This window comes from Sebastes umbrosus, chromosome 11, assembly GCF_015220745.1.
Source record: "Sebastes umbrosus isolate fSebUmb1 chromosome 11, fSebUmb1.pri, whole genome shotgun sequence".
NCBI lineage: Eukaryota > Metazoa > Chordata > Actinopteri > Perciformes > Sebastidae > Sebastes > Sebastes umbrosus.
In genome coordinates, this window is record NC_051279.1 from 24350149 (window position 1) to 24372301 (window position 22153).

At 43.3% G+C, this 22153-nt stretch overlaps 1 protein-coding gene across 2 annotated transcripts; it reads left to right on the forward strand.

Annotated features, from left to right (window-relative positions):
* The first annotated feature begins 1133 nt into the window (after window positions 1-1133).
* pik3r4 (phosphoinositide-3-kinase, regulatory subunit 4) lies at window positions 1134-21758 on the forward strand. 2 transcript variants are annotated; one of them, XM_037783935.1, is made up of 21 exons: window positions 1134-1444; window positions 2602-3340; window positions 3829-3962; window positions 4602-4815; window positions 4892-5290; window positions 6492-6626; window positions 6707-6928; window positions 8026-8199; window positions 8618-8763; window positions 9561-9764; window positions 12543-12744; window positions 14016-14110; window positions 15567-15789; window positions 16366-16531; window positions 17291-17455; window positions 17536-17747; window positions 18228-18359; window positions 18485-18585; window positions 18724-18812; window positions 19675-19795; window positions 20554-21758. In XM_037783935.1, exons 2-21 carry the CDS (start codon window positions 2623-2625, stop codon window positions 20722-20724), a joined length of 4023 nt encoding a protein of 1340 aa, XP_037639863.1. In that variant the 5' UTR covers window positions 1134-1444; window positions 2602-2622; the 3' UTR covers window positions 20725-21758. The 2 variants fall into 2 exon arrangements, with proteins under 2 accessions (XP_037639863.1, XP_037639864.1); XM_037783936.1 differs by lacking the exon at window positions 1134-1444 and adding an exon at window positions 1468-1597.
* Window positions 21759-22153: the final 395 nt, after the last annotated feature.

Here is a 22153-nt window from a genome sequence, read left to right on the forward strand (position 1 = left end):
CAGAAAAATAAAATAAAATAACATAAAATAAAATAACATAACATAAGAAATTAATAACTATAGAAAAAAATGTTGTAATGATATATTATTGATAATGAACCTATCCTTGATTCAAATATACTTAAATTACATAATAATAATAATAATAATAATAATATAAGTAAATGAAAATAATAAATACATTCAAAGTAATGATTGAAATAATAAAGAAAAATTATTAGAAAATAAAAAACATAAAAACGTGAAATAAATACGTATTGAATAAAATGTATATAAATAATAAACACACATATCTAGTACACATATACGTTTATAACTCGGAATGCGTCCGTAGCGATTTAATGAGCAATCAAGACATTCATAAAAACGTATAAATTGACCATGAAATGACTGTATGTAATTGACAAATTATAGTAGAAATAGATGATTGAAGTAGTATTTCTTAATCAAACTATTTATAAAAATGTGTGTGTGTGTGTGAGTGACTCATCTTCTTATCTTATCTTATCTTATCTTATGTTAATAGACAATCTTTGCATTAATGTAAATTGACCAGCAGGGACGCTGACGACTTCTGGGAAGGTTTGAATAACTGGCTGTCAACCAAAATCCAACTACTTGCTCCTCTCACAAGAGAAAATATTGTGTTTGGTATTAACATGTAGGACATTAAGATTGACTTGATATTGAACACACAACATACTGCTGGCAATTTTTTTCATCCATGCATCCAAATGGAGGAAAATGAAACCCCTATTTTCTGTTTTCAAAAGGGACGTTGTGGATAATCATCTTAGTGCTTTAAGACTAATGAAAGGACAACATGCGAAGTGTCTGAACATTATATGATGATGACCCTAGAGCTACTATGGAAGAGTGCAGTCTTATTATTATTTATTTATTTATCTATTTATTCTTTTTTTGTTCTTTGAATTATTTTCTACCCCCTCTTTTATTTTTGATATTATATATTTTTTTATAATTTAAGTAATCTTTCCTATCCAATTGTGCCTTGTATGTTTTGAGTTTAGATTACAATGCCTTCATGTTTGTAAATTAATTATCTTCAATAAAAAAAATAAAATAAAAAAAATAAAAATAAAAACTTCTCCGTTTCCGGTCTGACCCGGAACCACAACAACAGCTGTAAACAGCTACAACATGCTAGCTGAGTGATTCAGGCTGCTGCTGATTTCACGGTTATCATTCACGGTTACGGTCTGTTTACCGCAGCGGGGCGTTTCACCGGCGGCGGGGCGGAACGACAGTTGGACGTCTGTCGGAGCTACCGGACCGACAGACGACATGAAGACGGTTACTGCGCGGTCAGGCTACAGTTTGTTACCGTTTGTTACCGTTTAGCATCTGTTAGCATCCGTTAGCACCGTCCACTGCTCGCTGCTAGCCTGCTGAACATCAACACGGGTCCTGTCAACAGCTGCTGGTAATAACAACAATAATAATGATGATTATAACCGCTGCTGGTCACTTTACATGTCGGGTTGAACTGGTAACTTTACCTGTATAGTTACAGCACGTTTACACCGTTTCTAACGGGACATTGATGGTTAGTGTTTAACGGAAACAGTTATTAACGGTGAGCTAGCATGCTATATTAGCATTATCAGAGAGCTGAGCTCAATCACATGACTCTGGTTTACTCCCAAGATGTACTACTACATAGTGCTTTACACTGTGTAGTAGTACTTTTACCTTAAATGAGTATTTTTACAGTGTGGAATAAATACTTTTACTGTAACAGAGTATTTCACAGTGTGGTGTTAGTACTTCTACCTTAACAGAGTATTTTTACAGTGTTGTATTAGTACTTTAACTATGACAGAGTATATTTACAATGAGGTATAAGTACTTTTACCATAACAGAGTATTTTACACTGTGGTGATAGTACTTTTACCATAACAGAGTATTTTACACTGTGGTAATAGTACTTTTACATTAACAGAGTATTTTACACTGTGGTAATAGTACTTTTACATTAACAGAGTATTTTTCACTGTGGTAATAGTACTTTTACCTTAGCAGAGTATTTTTACAGTGTGGTATTAGTATTTTTACCTTAACAGAATATTTTTACAGTGTGGAATAAATACTTTTACTGTAACAGAGTATTTCACAGTGTGGTGTTAGTACTTCTACCTTAACAGAGTATTTTACACTGTAGTATTAGTACTTTTACCATAAAAGAGTATTTTTACATTGTGGTATTATTACTTTTACTCTAACAGAGTATTTTTACAGTGTATCTGTAACTACATTAGTAGTAGTAGTAGTAGTAATAGTGGTAGTAGTAGTAGTAGTACATAGTAACTACATACAGTATCATGTGATCAGAGCCTGAAGTTGGTTCCAGTAAATCAGAGGAAACAGCAGCAGAACCACAGGAAACCAGCTTTAACTGGTCTGTTAACTGGCTCTGTTAACTGGCTCTGTTAACTGGTCTGTTTACTGGTTCTGTTTACTGGTTCTGTTAACTGGTTCTGTTAACTGGTCTGTTTACTGGTTCTGTTTACTGGTCCGTATACCGGTCCGTTTACTGTTAACTGGTCTGTTTACTGGTCTGTACTCTGACTCTTTCACAGACACCACCGTGTTGCGGCGTAATGGGGAACCAGCTGGCGGGGATCGCCCCCTCACAGATCCTGTCTGTGGACAGCTACTTTTCAGACATCCACGACCATGAGTACGATAAGAGTCTGGGCAGCACCCGCTTCTTCAAGGTGGCCCGGGCCAAACACCGCGAGGGCTTAGTGGTGGTCAAAGTGTTCGCCATCCAGGACCCGTCACTGCCGCTGACCAGCTACAAACAGGAGCTGGAGGAGCTGAAGATCCGACTGCACTCCTGCCAGAACTGCCTGCCCTTCCAGAAAACCTCCCTGACTGAGAAGGCAGCCATCTTGTTCCGTCAGTACGTCCGGGACAACTTGTACGACCGCATCAGCACCCGGCCCTTCCTCAATAACGTGGAGAAGCGCTGGCTGGCCTTCCAGATCCTCAACGCCGTCGACCAGGCGCACAAAGCCGGCGTCCGCCACGGCGACATAAAGACAGAGAATGTGATGGTGACCAGCTGGAACTGGGTGCTGCTCACCGACTTCGCCAGCTTCAAGCCCACGTATCTCCCCGAGGACAACCCCGCTGACTTCAACTACTTCTTCGACACGTCCAGGCGGAGGACGTGCTACATTGCTCCAGAGAGGTTCGTGGATGGAAGCATGTTCACCACGGAGAGCGACCAGAACACGCCGCTGGTGGACCTGACCAACAACAACCAGAGGAGCAGAGGGGAGCTCAGACAGGCCATGGACATCTTCTCTGCAGGTAACCACATATCACACTTTAGATCATCACAGATAAAACCATGATCAGCAGGAACTCGACTGATGATCGGACTCCTGATGATCACTTCTACTGCAGCTACACAGAAATGAACTGAATGCTGAGGAAACACCTGAATCATTTTCTACATGTGTAATAAATAGCCCATCAGGGCTCCAGACTAACTTTTTACAGTGGTTGCACTGATGTGTATAACTTTTTCATTTAGGAAAGCACAGTGCTATCGCCAGATTAGCGACAACTTTGTTCGGCTCATTTTCTGTGTTGCATGACCACTAGATGGCACTCTGAGTCCCAGTGGTTGAGAGAAGCTGACCTACACTACTCTGACAGCAGCTTTAGAGAGGAACATTCATGTTTTCACGCTGACCACGTGTAGTTCTGCTACATGCTTGGTACACGGGAGGGAGACCTTTACTGGTTTCTATTTAAAGGACTAGAACAGTGAGTATCTGTGTTTGTGTTTTCAGGCTGTGTAATAGCGGAGCTCTTCACGGAAGGCGTCCCTCTGTTCGACCTGTCCCAGCTGCTGGCGTATCGTAAAGGACACTTCCAGACGGAGCACGTCCTCAAGAAGATCGAGGACCGGAGCATCCGGGAGCTGGTAATCATCACTGACGGCTGATTTTATTTATACAGCAGATCATCATTATATCCTACAGAGATCTACAGTCTGTTATATCTAATGGAGGCTGGTTTGGTCTGTAATACTGAACATAAACACACACGCAGACATATTTGGGGTTAGGGTTTGGCTATATGGATAAAATGTTATTATTTTATATAATTTATATGTCATTTTATTAGTGCTAATTATAAATTGATCACACATTTTTTATCTGTTCAAAATGTACCTTAAAGGGAGATTTGTCAAGTATTTAATACTCTTAACAGGTACTGCATTTAGCATAAAACATATTCTCAAATCATAACATGGCAAATTGCAGCCCAACAGGCAACAACAGCTGTCAGTGTGTCAGTGTGCTGACTTGACTATGACTTGCCCCAAACTGCATGTGATTATCATAAAGTGGACATGTCTGTAAAGGGGAGACTCGTGGGTACCCATAGAACCCATTTTCATTCACATAGCTGGAGGTCAGAGGTCAAAGGACCCCTTTGCAAATGGACATGACAATTTTTCCTCGCCAAAATTTAGCGTAAGTTTGGAGCGTTATTTAACCTCCTTCATGACAAGTTAGTATGACATGGTTGGTACCAATGAATTCCTTTCCTGTCTCAGGTGGTTCAGATGGTGCAGAGAGAGCCAGAGAGGCGTCTGACAGCAGAGGAGTATCTGAAGCAGCAGAGAGGGAAAGCCTTCCCCGACATCTTCTACACCTTCCTGCAGCCCTACATGGCTCAGTTCGCCAAAGAGACCTTCCAGTCCGCCGACGAGCGAGTCCTTGTCATCCGCAAAGACCTGGACAACATCCTGCACAACCTGCGAGGAGGAGGTGAGAAGAGGAACACCCCGGTGGTTACACAATGATGACCGTTTTTTACTAAAATAACAACCTGTTTCTCCTCCAGGCTCCTCTTCCTCCTTGTCTTTGTCTCCGGACGGCAGCGACGTCGTGCTGAGCTCCAGGGAGGAGCAGGGCCTCATGGTGCTGGTGTCCGTCATCTCTTCCTGCCTGCAGACGCTGCACTCCTGCGACTCCAAGCTGGCGGCGTTGGAGCTCATCTTGCACCTGGCTCCGCGGCTCGGCGTCGACATCCTGCTGGACCGCATCACGCCCTACCTGCTGCACTTCTGCAACGACCCCGTGCCTCGCGTACGCGCTCAGGCCGTGCGCACGCTGGCCAAAGTGCTGGCGCTGGTGAAGGAGGTGCCGAGGAACGACGTCAACATCTACCCAGAGTACATTCTGCCTGGCATCGCCCACCTCGCCCAGGACGACGCCACCATCGTCAGGCTGGCATACGCAGGTTGGTGGATTCTAGGGTTCATAATAACATGTTTACTTCAAAAGGAAAAATTCAAAAATAACAACTATATCTGGCTTAAAGCAGCAGCAGTGGGTAGAAATGGAGCAAATATGATTTAAAAAAAAGTTATTTTTATAAAATGGTCACTATGTCCTGAAAAAGATTGGGTCCTCCGGGGCTCCTAATGGCATCTGGAAGATTTCACAGATCGGAGGAAAACAACCAATCAGAGCTGATCTAGAGTCTGCTGCCTCTGAGCAGCTGTCAATCACTCACCAACTCCGTCAAACTAGGCAGCGCTGATCAAATATGAATCAGTATTCTGTTACTGTAATGTCTATTTCTCTCCTCAAATGTTCTCAGAAACATCTTGTAGTGTACTGTTTAGCTGTAAAATGAGAAAGTTTGTGACCCGGCAGCCATGTTGAGATCTGTTGAGGAAATACCAAGCACCGCCCACCAGCCAGAGCACAGCCAATTGGAATGCTCTCTCTCTGAAATGACCTGTGATCGGTCAAAGTTTCCCGTCACAGGACTAGATTTTCTAAAGCCTGAAAACAGAGCCATGATGAGGTGCGGAAGTCTAGTTTTCTCTCAGAACACTCGAATTACAATATGCTGAAAGGTTATTATGGAATTTTTGCTCAATGATGCCAAAAACTGAAGCTCTAAGGGTTTGAAATGAAATGTTTACTCAAAGCAGAACACGGAAATGTAGTTTAAATTAAAAAATAAAACGTTATCAGGCTTAATTCAGAGGAAATAAAAGGCATAAAAATACAACACAAGACTTGTAGAATATTTGAATTTGTCAGAATGGTATTACAGTGCTCTTAAATTCTACTAGAGCTACTGTGGTGCTGAGACCTGGCTAAAAGAGGAAAATCACATAGTTTGGGTTCATGACCGCAACAAAGGAATGCACTAAATGTAAGTTTAAACATAGTTCATTTAGACTTCATCACATAGTTTGTTTACCAGAGAACGCTGACATGTTTATTTTTACACTGTGATACATTCAGAACACATCTTGGTCACAATTCTTTAAATAACAAATGGAAGGAAATGAATATCAGCTGATTTATCTTTATCACATATTTTAAAACTCTAAATTAAATCCAGACGTTGGCATCTGCCTTTAAAGTTCAGTGGTGTTGTTTTAGGCCTTTTTCTCTCTTCTCGTCTTTATGGTGATGTTTAGAGAATATCGCTCATCTGGCAGAGAGCGCTCTGCGTTTCCTGGAGCTGGTTCAGGAAAACAACGTGAACACGGAGCAGGACGTGTGCGGAGAGGAGACGGAGGAAATACTCCACCCCAACGAAAACTACGACTCAGGTACAGAAACACTCAGAGCTGACTCATTCCTGCTGCTCAGAAGAGTTTATCTGAGTAACAAACCCGCCGTCCGTCTCCAGAGCTGCAGGCGCTGCATGAGATGGTGCAGCAGAAAGTGGTGACGCTGCTGAGCGACTCGGAGAACATCGTCAAACAGTCGCTGATGGAGAACGGCATCACGCGACTCTGCGTCTTCTTCGGCCGGCAGAAAGCTAACGACGTGCTGCTGTCGCACATGATCACCTTCCTCAACGACAAGAACGACTGGCATCTGAGAGGAGCCTTCTTCGACAGCATCGTGGGTAAGAACACATCACTTGACATCGTCAGAGTTCACTACATCACATGACATCGTCACGGTTCACTACATCACATGACATCGTCAGGGTTCACTACATCACATGACATCGTCAGATTTCCCTACATCACATGACATAGTCAGAATTTGATACAACACATGACATAAGGCTCATTCGAGAAGAACAGGCGGTAGCAGCAGGGGGTGGTGACTAAAAGTTGCGGTCAAGTCGGGCAGTTTCCAGCCGTTTCGAGCAGCCTTCACGGAAATTACAGGAAGTCACAGAAAAAGGTACTTCCTGTTAGATCCGATCTGTAGGCCACTTGTAGTTTTCAGACCACGTTGGGATTTATTTATATTTGTTTGTAAATATATGTGGAAATGTGCGTGTATCTGGTATTGGATTCTATACTTTATTATTTTTATGTCCACCTTGTAAAGCACTTTGTAATGGGCACTCGTTTTGATAAGCGTTATATATAGATAACCTTCATTATTATTATAATAATTATTATTATCAACCACACAAGATATGTTTAACAGATGAAACCTTCATTGCACAACATGAGACTAATACAATCTAGCGTTAAATATTACAATTACACAGAAAATTGTGACTTTCTACTGATCAAAGAGCCAATCAGCTCTTTGATCAGGCGCGAGCCAGGCGTTTCACATGATGCCCTGGGTCTTGCAGTCGATAGAGAGCAACTGCGGCGCCTGGCTCTAAAAACTGCGGCCGCCTCGATCTCGTGAGGTTATCGTTGCCCACGTGTGCATGACGTCAGAGCAAGTCGGCATCAAGTCGGACACAAATCTAACCGGCATGCATTGCGCGGCGATCGCCAGTGATCGATTCTGCGCAGGCCTGGTTCATCTCGAACGAGCCTATAGTCAGACCTCACTACATCACATGACATAGTCAGAGTTCACTACATCACATGACATAGTCAGAGTTCACTACATCACATGACCACATACCTGCTAAGGTACTCTGTTCACTACCTGCTCGGGTACTCTGTTCACTACCTGCTCAGGTACTAGTAGGTAGACCAGGTGACTGTGTGTTGTTGATGTGGTCTGTGTCTACCTGTCCTGAAGGTGTGGCGGCGTACGTGGGCTGGCAGAGCTCCTCCATCTTGAAGCCCCTCCTCCAGCAGGGTCTCAGTGACACAGAGGAGTTCGTCATCTACAAAGCTCTCAACTCTCTCACCTGTATGTGTCAGCTGGGTCTGCTGCAGAAACCTCATATCTACGAGTTCGTCAGTGACATCGGTAAGACCAGAGAGAACCCCACGGATCGTATCGGGTGTTAGTGAGTGTACTGGTCATGTGAGTACTGGTCATGTGATTCGACACTGAAAGAGTATCATGACCTTAAGTACCGACCTTCATGGTTGTTTTTATCCTTTATGAGCTGCTCCAACAATAAAATGACCAGTGTTCACTTTTACACCTGAGACATAATAATAACTTTATTTATACAGAATACTTCAAAACAATAATACAAGTAGATCAAATGCAGAACAGAGGATTTATTATTATTATTATTATTATTATTAATAATAATAATAATAATAATAATAATAATAATAATAATAATGTAAATACTCACACCAACAACCATCAAAGGTCAGAGTGAGTGATGTCACTAATCTGGACGGTGTGATTTGTCCCATCTGGCTCGCCGTAGCGCCGTTCCTGTGTCACCCCAACCTGTGGATTCGTTACGGGGCGGTGGGCTTCATCACCGTCATCGCTCAGCACCTCAACGTGGCCGACGTCTACTGTAAACTGATGCCCCACCTCAACCCCTTCATCACCCAGCCCATCATCCAGGTGAGTCTTCCTCCTCCTCCTCATCACCTGTCCTCCCTCCTCACCTGTCATCTTAACCTGCCCTCATCACCTGTCCTCCCTCCTCACCTGTCATCTTAACCTGCCCTCATCACCTGTCCTCCCTCCTCACCTGTCGTCCTCACCTGCCCTCCTCACCTGTCCTCCTCCTCCTCACCTCTCCTTCTCACCTGCCCTCCTCAACTGTCGTCCTCACCTGCCCTCATCACCTGCCCTCTCTCCTCACCTGTCATCCTCACCTGCCCTCATCACCTGTCCTCCCTCCTCACCTGTCATCCTCACCTGCCCTCATCACCTGCCCTCATCACCTGTCTTCCCTCCTCACCTGTCATCCTCACCTGCCCTCATCACCTGCCCTCCCTCCTCACCTGTCATCCTCACCTGCCCTCATCACCTGTCCTCCCTCCTCACCTGTCATCCTCACCTGCCCTCATCACCTGTGCTCCCTCCTCACCTATCGTCCACATGCCCTCCTCACCTGTCCTCCTCCCCCCCTACCTCTCCTCCTCACCTGCCCACCTTACCTGTCCTCCTCCTCACCTGTCGTCCTCACCTGTCTCTTTCCCTCCTCCTCACCTGTCCTCCTCCTCACCTGTCCTCCTCCTCACCTCTCCTCCTCACCTGTCGTCCTCACCTGTCGTCCTCACCTGTCTCTCTCCCTCCTCCTTACCTGCCCTCCTCACCTGTCCTCCTCACCTGTCCTCCTCACCTGTCCTCACCTGTCTCTCTCCCTCCTCCTCACCTGTCCTCTCACCTGTCCTCTCACCTGTCATCCTCAGATCGATAAGGAGCTGGTCCTGCTCAGTGTGCTGAAGGAGCCGGTCAGTCGCTCCATCTTCGACTACGCTCTGCGCTCCAAAGACATCGCCAGCCTCTTCCGCCACCTGCTGCTTCGCCAGAAGAAGCGAGCGGGATCAATCCCAGAATGCCCCACTCCTGACGACCCGGCCATCGCTCAGCTGCTCAAGAAGTTGCTCTCACAGGTTAGAACTTACAATGAGTCCTTCACATCTACACAGGGGAGCAGAGAGAGGAAAGAACAACTGACATGGTACCAACTATTGACTTTCACTTCTTGGTGATATGTTGTTTGGGGTCCCCTTCATGGTGCTCCTCCATGTTTTGCTCCCCCATGTTTCTCCTCCGTGTTTCTCCTCCATGTCCCTCCTCCATGTCCCTCCTCCATGTCCCTCCTCCATGTCGCTCCTCAATGTCCCTCCTCCATGTCGCTCCTCAATGTCGCTCCTCAATGTCGCTCCTCCATGTTGACCACTGAATGGACAAAGCATTCACACACTCACATCTGAGCAACAATCTTTTTAATAAGCAGCCTCCTTTAATGCTAAACAAGCTTATTATTATCTGAGAAAGTTGAGGAACAAGAGTGATTTTTACCAAAGAAGTTCAGCAGAATGTGCTTCCCAACCTGATTAATATTCAGTTAGCTGGTTTTGGGTGATTTTGAGGTCCCTGAAGTTGAGGAGAAGCCAGCCGTGCTGAGAAACTGGTTGGATTTGTTCTTATGTTTGAAGGTTGTGTTTGTGTAATCAGTGAAGTGACTGATGGACCCGCCGGGTTGCTGGCAGTCTGTTTATCACCTCTTCTCAGCTGCTGACGGATACAGATCTGCACTAAAGATAATTATCAGAGTATAATAATAATCAGTTTTCACTTCCACAGTTTAATCAGCAGCAAAGAAAAGAGAAAATGTGTGTGATGTTTAACCAAAATCATGTTTTAACCTTTAGCATGAAAAAATAACGGCATTTATACCAAATTCTTTTTCTTTTTTTTTAAAATGACCTGAGTGTTACTGGCTGATGACGGGTCAAGAAAAACAACCAGAATAACACATTTCCTGTTTAGCTAACTTTCAAATTAAGTTTCAGTTGGACGTCAAAAGGTGCTCCCATCAGGATTTCTGGCACATGTATCTGCTGATCACAGCGTCTATTTGAATCAACAAGCCATTCAGCTCCTCTGCTCGTCTCTGTTTAGACACAACTGACATGTATATGTAATAAGTACGTGGTTTGAAAGACACCGTAACAAACAGCCTGAACACCACAGAGGGACTAGATCCTATTTGTGCCCTCAGTGAAGATCAAAGGTGGTTTTAAACCAGAAGGGGGGAGGGGGAGGATGGGGGGGGGGGGGCAGTGAACCACAGTTTTATCCTGTTGTTGGTAAAGTTGTCATGCACAGATTTCCAGTGAAGTTGTGCCACAGATTTCCCACGCTGCACTGAAATAGTTCCATCTGGTGTTATGAAAGGTTGGCAGTGGGGGGGGTGTCTGTCTGGGACGGTGTTGTTGTTGTTAAGTGCGTGCAGGCTGCCAGTTTACAACCACAACAGCAAACAGCATCTGCAGCGCTCAATTCTTTAATTAAATTTGAATAAATAACGTGTCAAATCCACCGATTTCTTCCAAATGTTTAAACCTCAAACTGCGTCAAGTTTTAGTCCTCAGGACTTCCTGGGTTGTATTTCATTGTCTCACATGTTCTTAAAACAGGCTTTATATTTGTTGTACCGACTTGAGGTTGTGTCTAGATGGTACCCTACAGTTTCTGAAACTCTGGTTTCTCTGGTTCTGGTTAAGGTCTGATTAGATGACCACTAATAGTTAAGGTTAGGCAATGACCTCTAAGGTCCTTCCTCCTGTCCTCTTTCCTCCTGTCCTCTTTCCTCCTGTCCTCCTGTCCTCCTGTCCTCCTGTCCTCCATCAGTGTCAGTCCTTCCTCCTGATGTGATTGGCTGTCTGCAGGTAGCGCTGGTAAAAGGAGGATGAGCTGCTTTGTCTCAGTTTAATGTAATATAATTAAGATACTCGTTCTTGTTTTTTGACCGTCACCACCATGGTTTTTGACCGTCACCATCTTGATTTTTGGCCATTGCCTTCTTGGTTTCAGTGTTGTACATGAGTTGCCACAGCAGTGATAGCCTACTTCAATGACAACCTGTATTCGCCTATATCCTGGCCTTTACCATTAGCAGAAACAAAGAGGTTTTCAACAGCTGAGAGGGTGAAGCTGAGGAGGAGAGCTCCAAACCAAAGTGTTATCTCTGGTTCAACATTACAGATAAATGTTAAAAACACACGGACGCTGACTCAGACTCCCACATGAGGGTCTCGGACTCTGGAGGACCATAAAGACTTCTTCAGAATTAAACCTCGAGGCCAGAACGTTTCTTTAGAAACGATTTGTAAAGTGATTCCAGATCTAACAGGAGAAGGGGGGTAGCAGTTTTAGTAATAGCTCCATCTGGAGAGCAGAGCGCCTCACAGGCAGCCACATTCACTGAAGTTCTGAGGAAAAACCACATTCTGTGAAACATTATACAGCCACACAAACTGCCTTCACAGCCTTATTCACAGATTCACTCTGTCTACACAGATGAGACAAAGTCTGCACTCAAGGATTCTCCATGTGTAACATACCTGCCAACCCGTGAATCCACATGTGGTGCTGTAGTGAGTGTTATTGTCACAGGATGATGTGTGAAATAAACTACAGTGTGATGATGATGGTGGTGATGAAGGAGCACAGTGAGGCTCACTGATATCAGGACACATTCACTGCTGGTTGAGTCTGAACATGAATGTTTATATATGGTTGAAGTTAAAGAGAAGAAGAAGACGTCTGATCCTCTCTGGTTATCTTCTGTCCTGTTTCCTGATCCTACCTCTGGTCTCTGGTTATCTTCTGTCCTGTTTCCTGATCCTACCTCTGGTCTCTCTCTGGTTATGTTGTGTCAGGGGATGACCGAGGCCGAGGAGGACAAGCTGCTGGCGCTCAAAGACTTCATGCTGAAATCCAACAAGGCCAAAGCCAACATGGGCGAGCAGAGTCACCTGGGGGAGGCGGCTCAGACCGGCGTCATCGACCTGGCCACGCTCGGCATCACCGGCCGCCAAGTGGACCTGGTTAAACCCAAAGCTGAGCCCGAGGACAAGAGAGGTAATCCACATCCTGATTGGCACTATAACACACTTCATGTCTGCACGGCGTTGTCTCTTCTTCAGCTTTCTGTTTCATGTTTAAATGTTTTTTGTATTTATTTCCCAGAGTGCATTGCTGCAGCGTCTGGTGTTTAGTATCATGTGATTTTAGTTTGAAGCTGCACGCTAGCTTTGAAAGTACCAAACTTTTCGTGAAATTAAAAATGCCTTCCTCCATGTTGTTACCTCATGTTGCTGCTTCCTCATCGGCTGTCTCATCGGACGCCCAAATCCTGTCAACAAACTTACTTCAGTCATTCTCAGAGCTGTGATTGTTTTCTGTGGAATTATCATGAGCCCCTACGTCCAGACAGATGCTGGGTCGACCCGGTCAGCCTCCTCCTGTCATCTTAAGTTTCATATTGAGGTTTATAGAAGAAAAGTCTGATTTCAGAGCTGTTTCATGGAGCCTTTAATGTCTAACATTTCTCTTGAATTTAAACTGGCCACAAATACCAGAGTCAACGTAGAGGAGCAGTCTGCAACCTCTCCACTAGATGCACTAAATCCTCCACACTGCTCCTTTAATGGTCTGTTGATAACAGTGATAACATTCAGCCTCTAGATGTCTCCTTCCTCCGTTCCATCACATTCACTTCACAACTAGTGGTTGCCAGTTTGTTGGACAACCTGCTTTTATGATGGAGTTGAGACAGACTCAGTCAGATTGTCATGTTGAGTGATGAATCTTTCTGCTAGAGTAATGAAGTCATCATTAGCCCGAGAGTTAGTCCTGAGGATGGCGCTAGAGAAAAGCACATGTGGTCATATTAACCTAACGGGTTGAATGAGATCCGAGGTTGTTAGTGAGCTGCAGTTAAAGTCAAGACTAACACAGAGCTGGTTATTAAAGCTTCTGTCTGGGTGTGAATCCAGCTGTGTGCATCAGGATGAGCAGATCACGACCAGCTCTGTGCTCCAGATGTTTTTCTCTGGAAGTCAGCAGAGTAAATTACCGCCTGGGGGAGACGTTCCTTTCTAATCTCCACCATTAATCATTTTCTCTTTGTGCTCTCTGAACATCTGACAGTCCTCCGGTTCACTCTACTCTCATCACAGTTTTCTAAAATATCAACTTACAGTTGTTTTATTCACTCAATCTGTTCCTAAATGAAGACTCTTGACCCAGAGCTGGAGTCCAGCAGTGTCAACATCTGCCGATCACGTGATAAGAAAACGTGTCCTCAACATCCTGTCCTGATGTACCTGTTGTGTTTATTTGTCCTGCAGCGAGGAAGCACACGAAGCAGGACTCCACCATGAACGAGGAGTGGAAGAGCATGTTTGGGTCTCAGGAGCCGCCGTCGGCCCAGCAGCCCGCCACGGTAACGCCATCACGTACCGGTGCTGTACGGCCACGGGCACATTCACACCAACACCACAACACTGTATAGGCACCATCACCAAGAAGTGGTATACTGATACTGATAATGTAACTTTCGTTAGTAGTTATTATAGTGTTAGCAAATAATGACATTATAATTAATGTTTAATAATTATTAGTAATGCTATAATTTGTTATTTTAACAGTTTATTGTTGTTGCACAAACTAATGATAAAATAATCTAAAATACAGCTTTACTAATAATTAGTAAACAAACATTATTAATTATCATTAATCAACCATCAATTAAGCATTTATTAATATTGGTTATTATAAAGCTGGTAAAAGACTAGTAAAATAAATGTATAAAACGTAACAGAGCTCACAGTGTAGGTTTTATAGACAGTTTTAATGGGTTGTTGTAGCCGCTCCACATTTATTTGTTTTTATTTAACCAGGGAAGTCAATTAAGAACAAATTCTTATTGGCAATGACAGCCTGGAAAAAGGCAAAGCCTCTTGAGGGAGGGGGGAAAAAGAAATATCAAAAGTTGAAAGGACAGTATTGGCATACGTGATGAGCGTTATGTACGGCGAAAAACGTTACATACGCCGAAAAGCGTTACGTACGACGACAAGCGTTGCGTTCGACGAAAAGCGTTACCCACGATGACAAGTATTACACGCGACGACAAGTGTTACATACTGTACGTGTCAAGCGTTACAAGCGTTACATAAAAGAAATGCAGACAGGCACACAATCACAACAAGCTTTACATTTAACAAGTACTACATCAAAAATATGCATACTAGTACTCAAGCATTGGTCAGTAGCAGACAAACAACATCAGGAAATACAACAACAACATTGACTATTCAATCAACAAGACAAAGGCGACAAAGGCGACATGAGGCGACGTAACAGTCGGCCTTCATCGCTGCTAGTTCTCTGATGTCGGCATGGTGTGTCTGGGTCTTTAGTGAATGCTTGACTGGTGTTTATTTAGCTGGCTGAAGGCTCAGACGGTTCATGTGGTTTTTATTTACCGCCACGCTGAGCGTCTTCATGTCTCTCTGACCTGGAGTCTGAATCTGAGCCCAGTTTCCTCTCAGAGCCTCTGAATGTGATGAATGATGATTGTTTTATCAGTGAGATCAGGTTTGGTCCTGTGTATCAACAACATACTGTATAAAAACTAATGTAATTCAGTGAGTGTGTGTTTCTAAACTCAATGTGTAGATTGATCTTTTTTATTTAACAGATAGTGAATAATCTAAATTGATTTCAAAATAAGAAACTTGTGGTGATTTCTGATTATTGAGATGTTCCTGTTTTTCACATAGAAGCTTTGAGTTGTAAAAGCTGAAACTAGATCAGATCTTTGCAATGAAGCGGAGCCTCTAATGTCCTTTGACCATCATCAGAGTGACTAAAATAAGGAGATGATGTGTTTGCAGGCCACAGATGGGCCGGCGAGTCAGACCAGGAAGAGCGCCGCGGCCCCGTCTGTGCCCGTGCTGCAGTCGGTGGCGAGCGGCGCCGCCTACCAGCGGCGCATCAACACCTGCAAGGCGGAGCTGCAGCAGCTGGTGCAGCAGAAGAGGGAGCAGTGCAGCGCCGAGCGCATGGCCAAACAGATGATGGAGAGCGCCGAGTGGGAGAGTCGGCCGCCGCCGCCTGGTAACCTACAATACACCTACAACACGCACTTTTCAATACACACACACACACACACAGTCCCATGTATACAGTGTGTTGTATCTGTTGTGTTTTTTCTATTGATCTACTCATTAGTTAATGAATTAAAGTCTGATTAAGATGGAAGTGATTATGTGAAGGGTTAATGCAGGTTTTTATATGTTTTATATGTTTAATAATCCTGACATTATCTCCAGCTAGACGCCTGTATGTACATATACGTTACAGCTGCTGCATTACTGATCTGAATATTGATTATTGATCTGGATGGTCTCTGTTCAATAAAAACATAAAGAATTAGATAAACGTTGTAACAGCACCTACAACAACACGCTTATTTATTATAAACTGCTCTTCATGTGTAGAATGACAGATTCGAAACAGGACCTTTCTGTTAAAGACAAACCGATCTTCTGTCCGTGTTTGTTATTGTTTGTCTTCCGTCTGTTGTATTGAGTCCGATCCCTCCACATGTGATCAGGTTGAACAGGAACTAAACTGTGATTTTACTGGTTCCAGCTGATATTAACCCTCCAGATCTGTACCTGTGTGTTTCAGGGTGGCACCCTAAAGGGCTGCTGGTCGCTCATCTCCACGAACACAAAGCTGCTGTGAACCGCATCAGAGTCTCGGACGAACACTCCATCTTCGCCACGGCGTCCAACGACGGCACCGTTAAAGTGTGGGACAGTCAGAAGATGGAGGGAAAGACCACGACCACCAGGTGAGACCAGTCACCAGACACCACGGTACTGAACCACTAGATGACCAGTCACACCTGTCAGTTACTGGAAGTTCTAGAAGGTCACCTGCTGATAACGTCCAGCGGTCAACTTAACACAGTTTATTATCTGTATTTCTTACTCGGCATTGTTGAATACTCGATTCTGATTGGTTAATCATGGCGTTCTACGGTCTGTTATGTCTTTATAGCAGACTGTTGCTATGTATAGCAGACTGTTGCTATGTATAGCAGACCGTTGCTATGTATAGCAGACCATTGCTATGTATAACAAATCGTTGCTATGTATAGCAGACCATTGCTATGTATAGCAAACTGTTGCTATGTATAGCAGACCGTTGCTATGTATAGCAGACCATTGCTATGTATAGCAAACCGTTGCTATGTATAGATTCTTTCACAACAATGACCCGCTAGCTATACATTATCCCATATGTACATATTTATGAGCTGTATCAAAGTCTTCATGAGTCTGCTTTAGATATCTAACTAGTCATTCAATTATTAATAATAATTTAACATTATTATCTAACTATTCATTCAAATATCAATAATAATTTAATGTTATTGATATCTGACTATTCAGTCACAGTGGTTTATGGGATGGTTAAATCATTCTGTATACGGACCTTCTGAAACGTTCATGGATTAAATTAATGAATCCAGAATAATGAACCTCACCTGTAGCAGACCTCAGATGTTCTCCTGGACCGGATGTTAACCTGTTGTGTGCTCCTGCAGGTCGGTGTTGACTTATTCTCGTATCGGCGGTCACGTGAAGACATTGACCTTCTGTCAGGGGTCACATTACTTGGCGGTGGCCTCAGATAACGGATCCATCCAGCTGCTGGCAGTCGAAGCCAACAAACCGCCAAAATCTCCCAAAGTGCAGCCGTTCCAGACCAGGTAACTGAGCCCCCCCCCTACAGGTAAACCTCCGTCCTGATGACCACGCGTCTCATCATTGTCTGCGTCCTTCCTCTCAGGTCTCTGGACCTGCAGGAGGACGGCTGTGCGGTCGACATCCACCATTTTAACTCGGGGGCCCAGTCGGTGCTGGCGTACGCCACCGTCAACGGCTCGCTGGTCGGCTGGGACCTTCGCTCCAACTCCAACGCCTGGACGCTGCGCCACGACCTCCGCCTCGGCCTCATCACCTCCTTCACCGTCGACATGCACCAATGCTGGCTCTGCTTAGGTCTGTGTTACTATCTCTGTGAGGACCAGTTTCAGCTGTAAACCACCATAGTGAGGTCACGTTGACCCGTTCTTTACTTCAAACAACGTATACAAGTATCATCAGGTTTAGGTCCAAATATGGTCCCACTACATAAGTCAATTTAATGAATGTACCTGTATTCAATATAACATGAACAAATCCAGTCTAATATAATTAATTGTGATGGTTTGGTAATGCATTATGTCAGTGAGATAATCCCTACATCAACCGTAATCTGATGGTTTTACTGAAGTTTCTATAAAACCTTAACATGGTGGCAGAGTAAAATATGAATTATACATTTAAAACTTGTTATTCTGAAAACATTAAAATGTTCAAACACAGACTGTAGATGAAAACCCGCCTATAATACGACTACAACTGTTTTAGTAAAAATCTGTATTTTTAGGTGAAATTGTGAAAATCCTGCTGCATCACAACTTCCTGTTTCCTCCACAGGGACCAGCAGCGGCACCATGGCCTGCTGGGATATGCGGTTCCAGCTGCCCATCTCAAACCACTCCCACCCGGCCCGAGCACGAATCAGACGATTGCTGATGCATCCGCTCTACCAATCATCTGTCATCGCAGGTGAGACGAGGAGAAATGATGATGTCATATTTACTATAGATTACATCATCTAATATAACTGTAGTTTGAGAGAGATGATCAGAGGATCGTCTGGGTTTGATTGATCACGTCTGTCTGTCTCTCAGCTGTCCAGGGGAATAACGAAGTGTCGATGTGGGACATGGAGACTGGCGATCGGAAATTCACCCTGTGGGCGAGCTCCGCCCCTCCCCTCTCTGAGATGCAGGTAGGTGTTTGTGGCCGTTGCCATCTCGGTTTTTGGCCGTCTCAATCTCGGTTTTTGGCCGTGATCATGATTGTGTTGATCAGTTACACTAAAATCAACCTAAAAGGTGACGATGTCACTGTTGTGTTTGTTTTGCAGCCGTCTCCTCACAGCGTTCATGGGATCTACTGCAGTCCTGCTGACGGGAACCCTCTGCTGCTGACTGCTGGATCTGACATGAGGATCAGGTCTGAACCACATCAACTCACCGCACCATCACTGAAGGCTCAGAATTAATATGTAACATCCAAAGAGGCGAATAGACGCAAATTTACACTAGAGATGGGCAATATCACGATATTATATCAATATCGTGATATGACACTAAATATCATCTTAGGTGTTGGATATGGTAATATGACATACAGTAAGTGTTGTCTTTTCACAGTAAAGTGATTTTTTTCTAGCTGTTCTTTAATTTCCCTTTAATATCTCATTGTGTAAATATTTTGTGAAAGCACAATGATCAAATCTACAAATGGAGGAAAGAAAAGTTGTTGGTGTCTATGGAGACAAGCTCCTCCTCCTCTCCGGAGCGTCCAGAGTGAATGAACACGAATGATACCGGCGGTTTAACTTGCTTCACTTCACTCTCGGTCTGAACACAGCGTTAGGGATTGTTGTTTCTGTTTGTAGACAGCAGACGGTGATAAAAGTTGACTTATTTTTATTTCTTCAGTCTAATAGGAACCAGAGTCATCCTGCTTCATGAACCTCGGTATTGACATGATGTACAAACAAGTAAACAGAGCCTCCGTTAGCATCTGTGTTCAGCATGTGACACTAAACTTAATAGCTTAAAATAGCTGCTCGCTGTGGTTCAGATGTGTCAAACAGCATCAACAGATCAGGAGAAAGTTTGTTCAGTGACTGACAGAGTTCAGCCTCCTCCTCCTCTCATTAACCACTGAGGACACACGGTATAAAACCAGGTGAAGGCTGAATGATTAGAAGCCCTGACTTTAATCAGACAGCAGATTCATTATCAAGAGAACACTGGTTCATGTGTTTCAAATGACAGTACTAATAGTTGAGTTTTGTGGTGTTCAGGTTCTGGGACCTGGCGTATCCTGAGAGGTCGTACATCGTGGCGGGAGGAGCCAATGACTCGCTGCACTGTCCGTCGGTCCTCTACAGCAGGAAGATCATTGAAGGAACTGAAGTCGTACAGGTGAGCGTCTCAAACCAGCTAACCAACAGTCTGTTAGGCTGCAGGGGAGATGCATGGCCTAAAGAAAAGAAAGTCAACTACTTATATCAAATATGTAAACATGAATATTAGTGGAATATTGATTTTAGGGCTGTCAATCGATTAATATAGTTAATCACGATTAATCTCACATTTTTTTATCTGCTCAAAATGTACCTTACAGGGAGATTTGTCAAGTATTTAATACTCTTATCAACATGGGAGTGGACAAATATGCTGCTTTATGCAACATATGTATATGTTTATTATTGTAAATCAATTAACAACACGAAACAATGACAGATATTGTCCAGAAACCCTCACAGGTACTGCATTTAGCATAAAAATATGCTCAAATCATAACATGGCAAACTGCAGCCCAACAGGCAACAACAGCTGTCAGGGTGTCAGTGTGCTGACTTGACTATGACTTGCCCCAAACTGCATGTGATTATCATAAAGTGGGCATGTCTGTAAGGGGACATAGAACCCATTTCATTCACATATCTGGAGGTCAGAGGTCAATCTAGTATGACATGGTTGGTTTTGGCTGTCGCCCTCTTGGTTTTGGGCTTTTTAACTTTAAAACTGAGCCCCCTACAACCTCCAAATATTGGTTGCGTTAAAGAAATTAGTGACTTTAAAATAAATTTGTATTAACGATTTATTATGGCGTTAACTCAATATTTAGTGCCTGCAGTTGGTGTGTAGGTGTGTTATTAACCCTTTAATGTCTGCAGGAGATCCACAGTAAACAGAAGAGCGGTGTCGTAGAGGACTCGCCTCGCCGTGGCCCAGAATCCCTCCCTGTGGGACACCATGACATCATCACTGACATCGCCACCTTTCAGACGACACAGGGCTTCATCGTCACCTCGTCCAGAGACGGCATCGTCAAAGTGTGGAAGTGAAGACACGCCAACGACACGCCAACACAAACACACAGCTTACAGACAATTGTGTGATTCACATGTATGAGACAGGAAGTGATATCCTCCGTTCGCTCTTTACAATTTGAATTAATTAACTCCTCCTCGTCCCGTTGGCTGCTTCTGATGATCCGTTAAAGTCTCACGGCTTCCCGTTCCTCAATTCGTCATATCTACACAGCATCAATAGATAAAAGAGGTGCACAAAGGAGACGAGAGGGAAATTAAGTCTTTTCATAGGGGGAATAAAATAATTCTAGTAAATATAGTAGGGCTGTACTGCTTCAGTCATAACGTTGATATTTGAATGATGCACAGCTGCTTCTTCTTCTCGTCTCTTCATTGTGTTTAAAGCCGGTCTTTGTGCCCAGTGTCAGATAAAGATCAGCCTCCACTAATATTATTAGTATTATACTATTAGTAGAGGAAGATTAATTCATTAGATAGTTAAAATCCAAAATTCAATTGTTTTTTTTATGTTAAATATTCTGCATCAATCCATATTTGTTGGCATTTAGCCATCAAATTAAATTAAAAGTTCTAATTTGATATTTAGGGTGTTTTCATATTAGGTACGATTGATTCGTACTGTGCCCGAGTACGATTGACAAGAGTACTCGGATCCGGGCCCGGGTCCCTGATTTGAAAGCACCCTAAAAGAAGAATTGTGAAGCACCTTTTTTTCATCATCATATAAATGATGAATCTGATTCTGGAGTTGATTCAGCTTTTAGACGTGATGGATATTATTTCTATGAGAGTTTTTTTACGCCCCCTAAAGTCAGTTCATTAGCAGCTGAATGTTTGAGCCAAAAACAACATTTACACCAACACATGCATTCGTCCTCTCTCTCTTTGTGTCTGTACATACGTTATTTTAAAATCTGAGTAATATAAAGGTTGATTTGAAACTTGTACAAAATATAAAATGATGCATTTTGTAGCTGCAGATGAACCATGTGACCTGCATGTCCGTGTTTGTCCATCTGTTGAATAAAATCAGCAGCAAAAAATCACTTCTTCTCACGTTATTGATCAGTTGATTTCATAAGAAATTACTTGATTCAGATAATAATTAGATATTGAATTATCAACTGTAAAATATTTCAGCTTTTTATTTATATTATTATGTAATTTATATTGTTCAAATTGAGACTCAGAGATAAAGACAAAAATGTTATCTTCAACAGCAGATTATTCTGATTATTGATTCATATGCAAATTAGTTTCTCAATTTATCAATTAGTCTATGAAATGTAAATAAAAAAAAATGTGTTAGACCACAGTGATGTTTTCAGTTAGCTTCCAAAACTTAAACTTATTCAATTCCTGTAATATCTGACCAAAAAGCAGCAAATCAATCAGCTCTAACGGACAGGTTAGTCATGTCCTGTTGTTTAAAACGAGGCTT

Bases quoted from the DNA above. Each gene is read 5' to 3' on its own strand.
- pik3r4 (XM_037783935.1), top strand. From the start codon at position 2,623: ATGGGGAACCAGCTGGCGGGGATCGCCCCCTCACAGATCCTGTCTGTG. The intron at 9,765-12,542 runs GTTAGAACTTAC...ATGTTGTGTCAG, and splicing joins TCAAGAAGTTGCTCTCACAG to GGGATGACCGAGGCCGAGGA. The intron at 14,111-15,566 runs GTAACGCCATCA...ATGTGTTTGCAG, and splicing joins CGGCCCAGCAGCCCGCCACG to GCCACAGATGGGCCGGCGAG.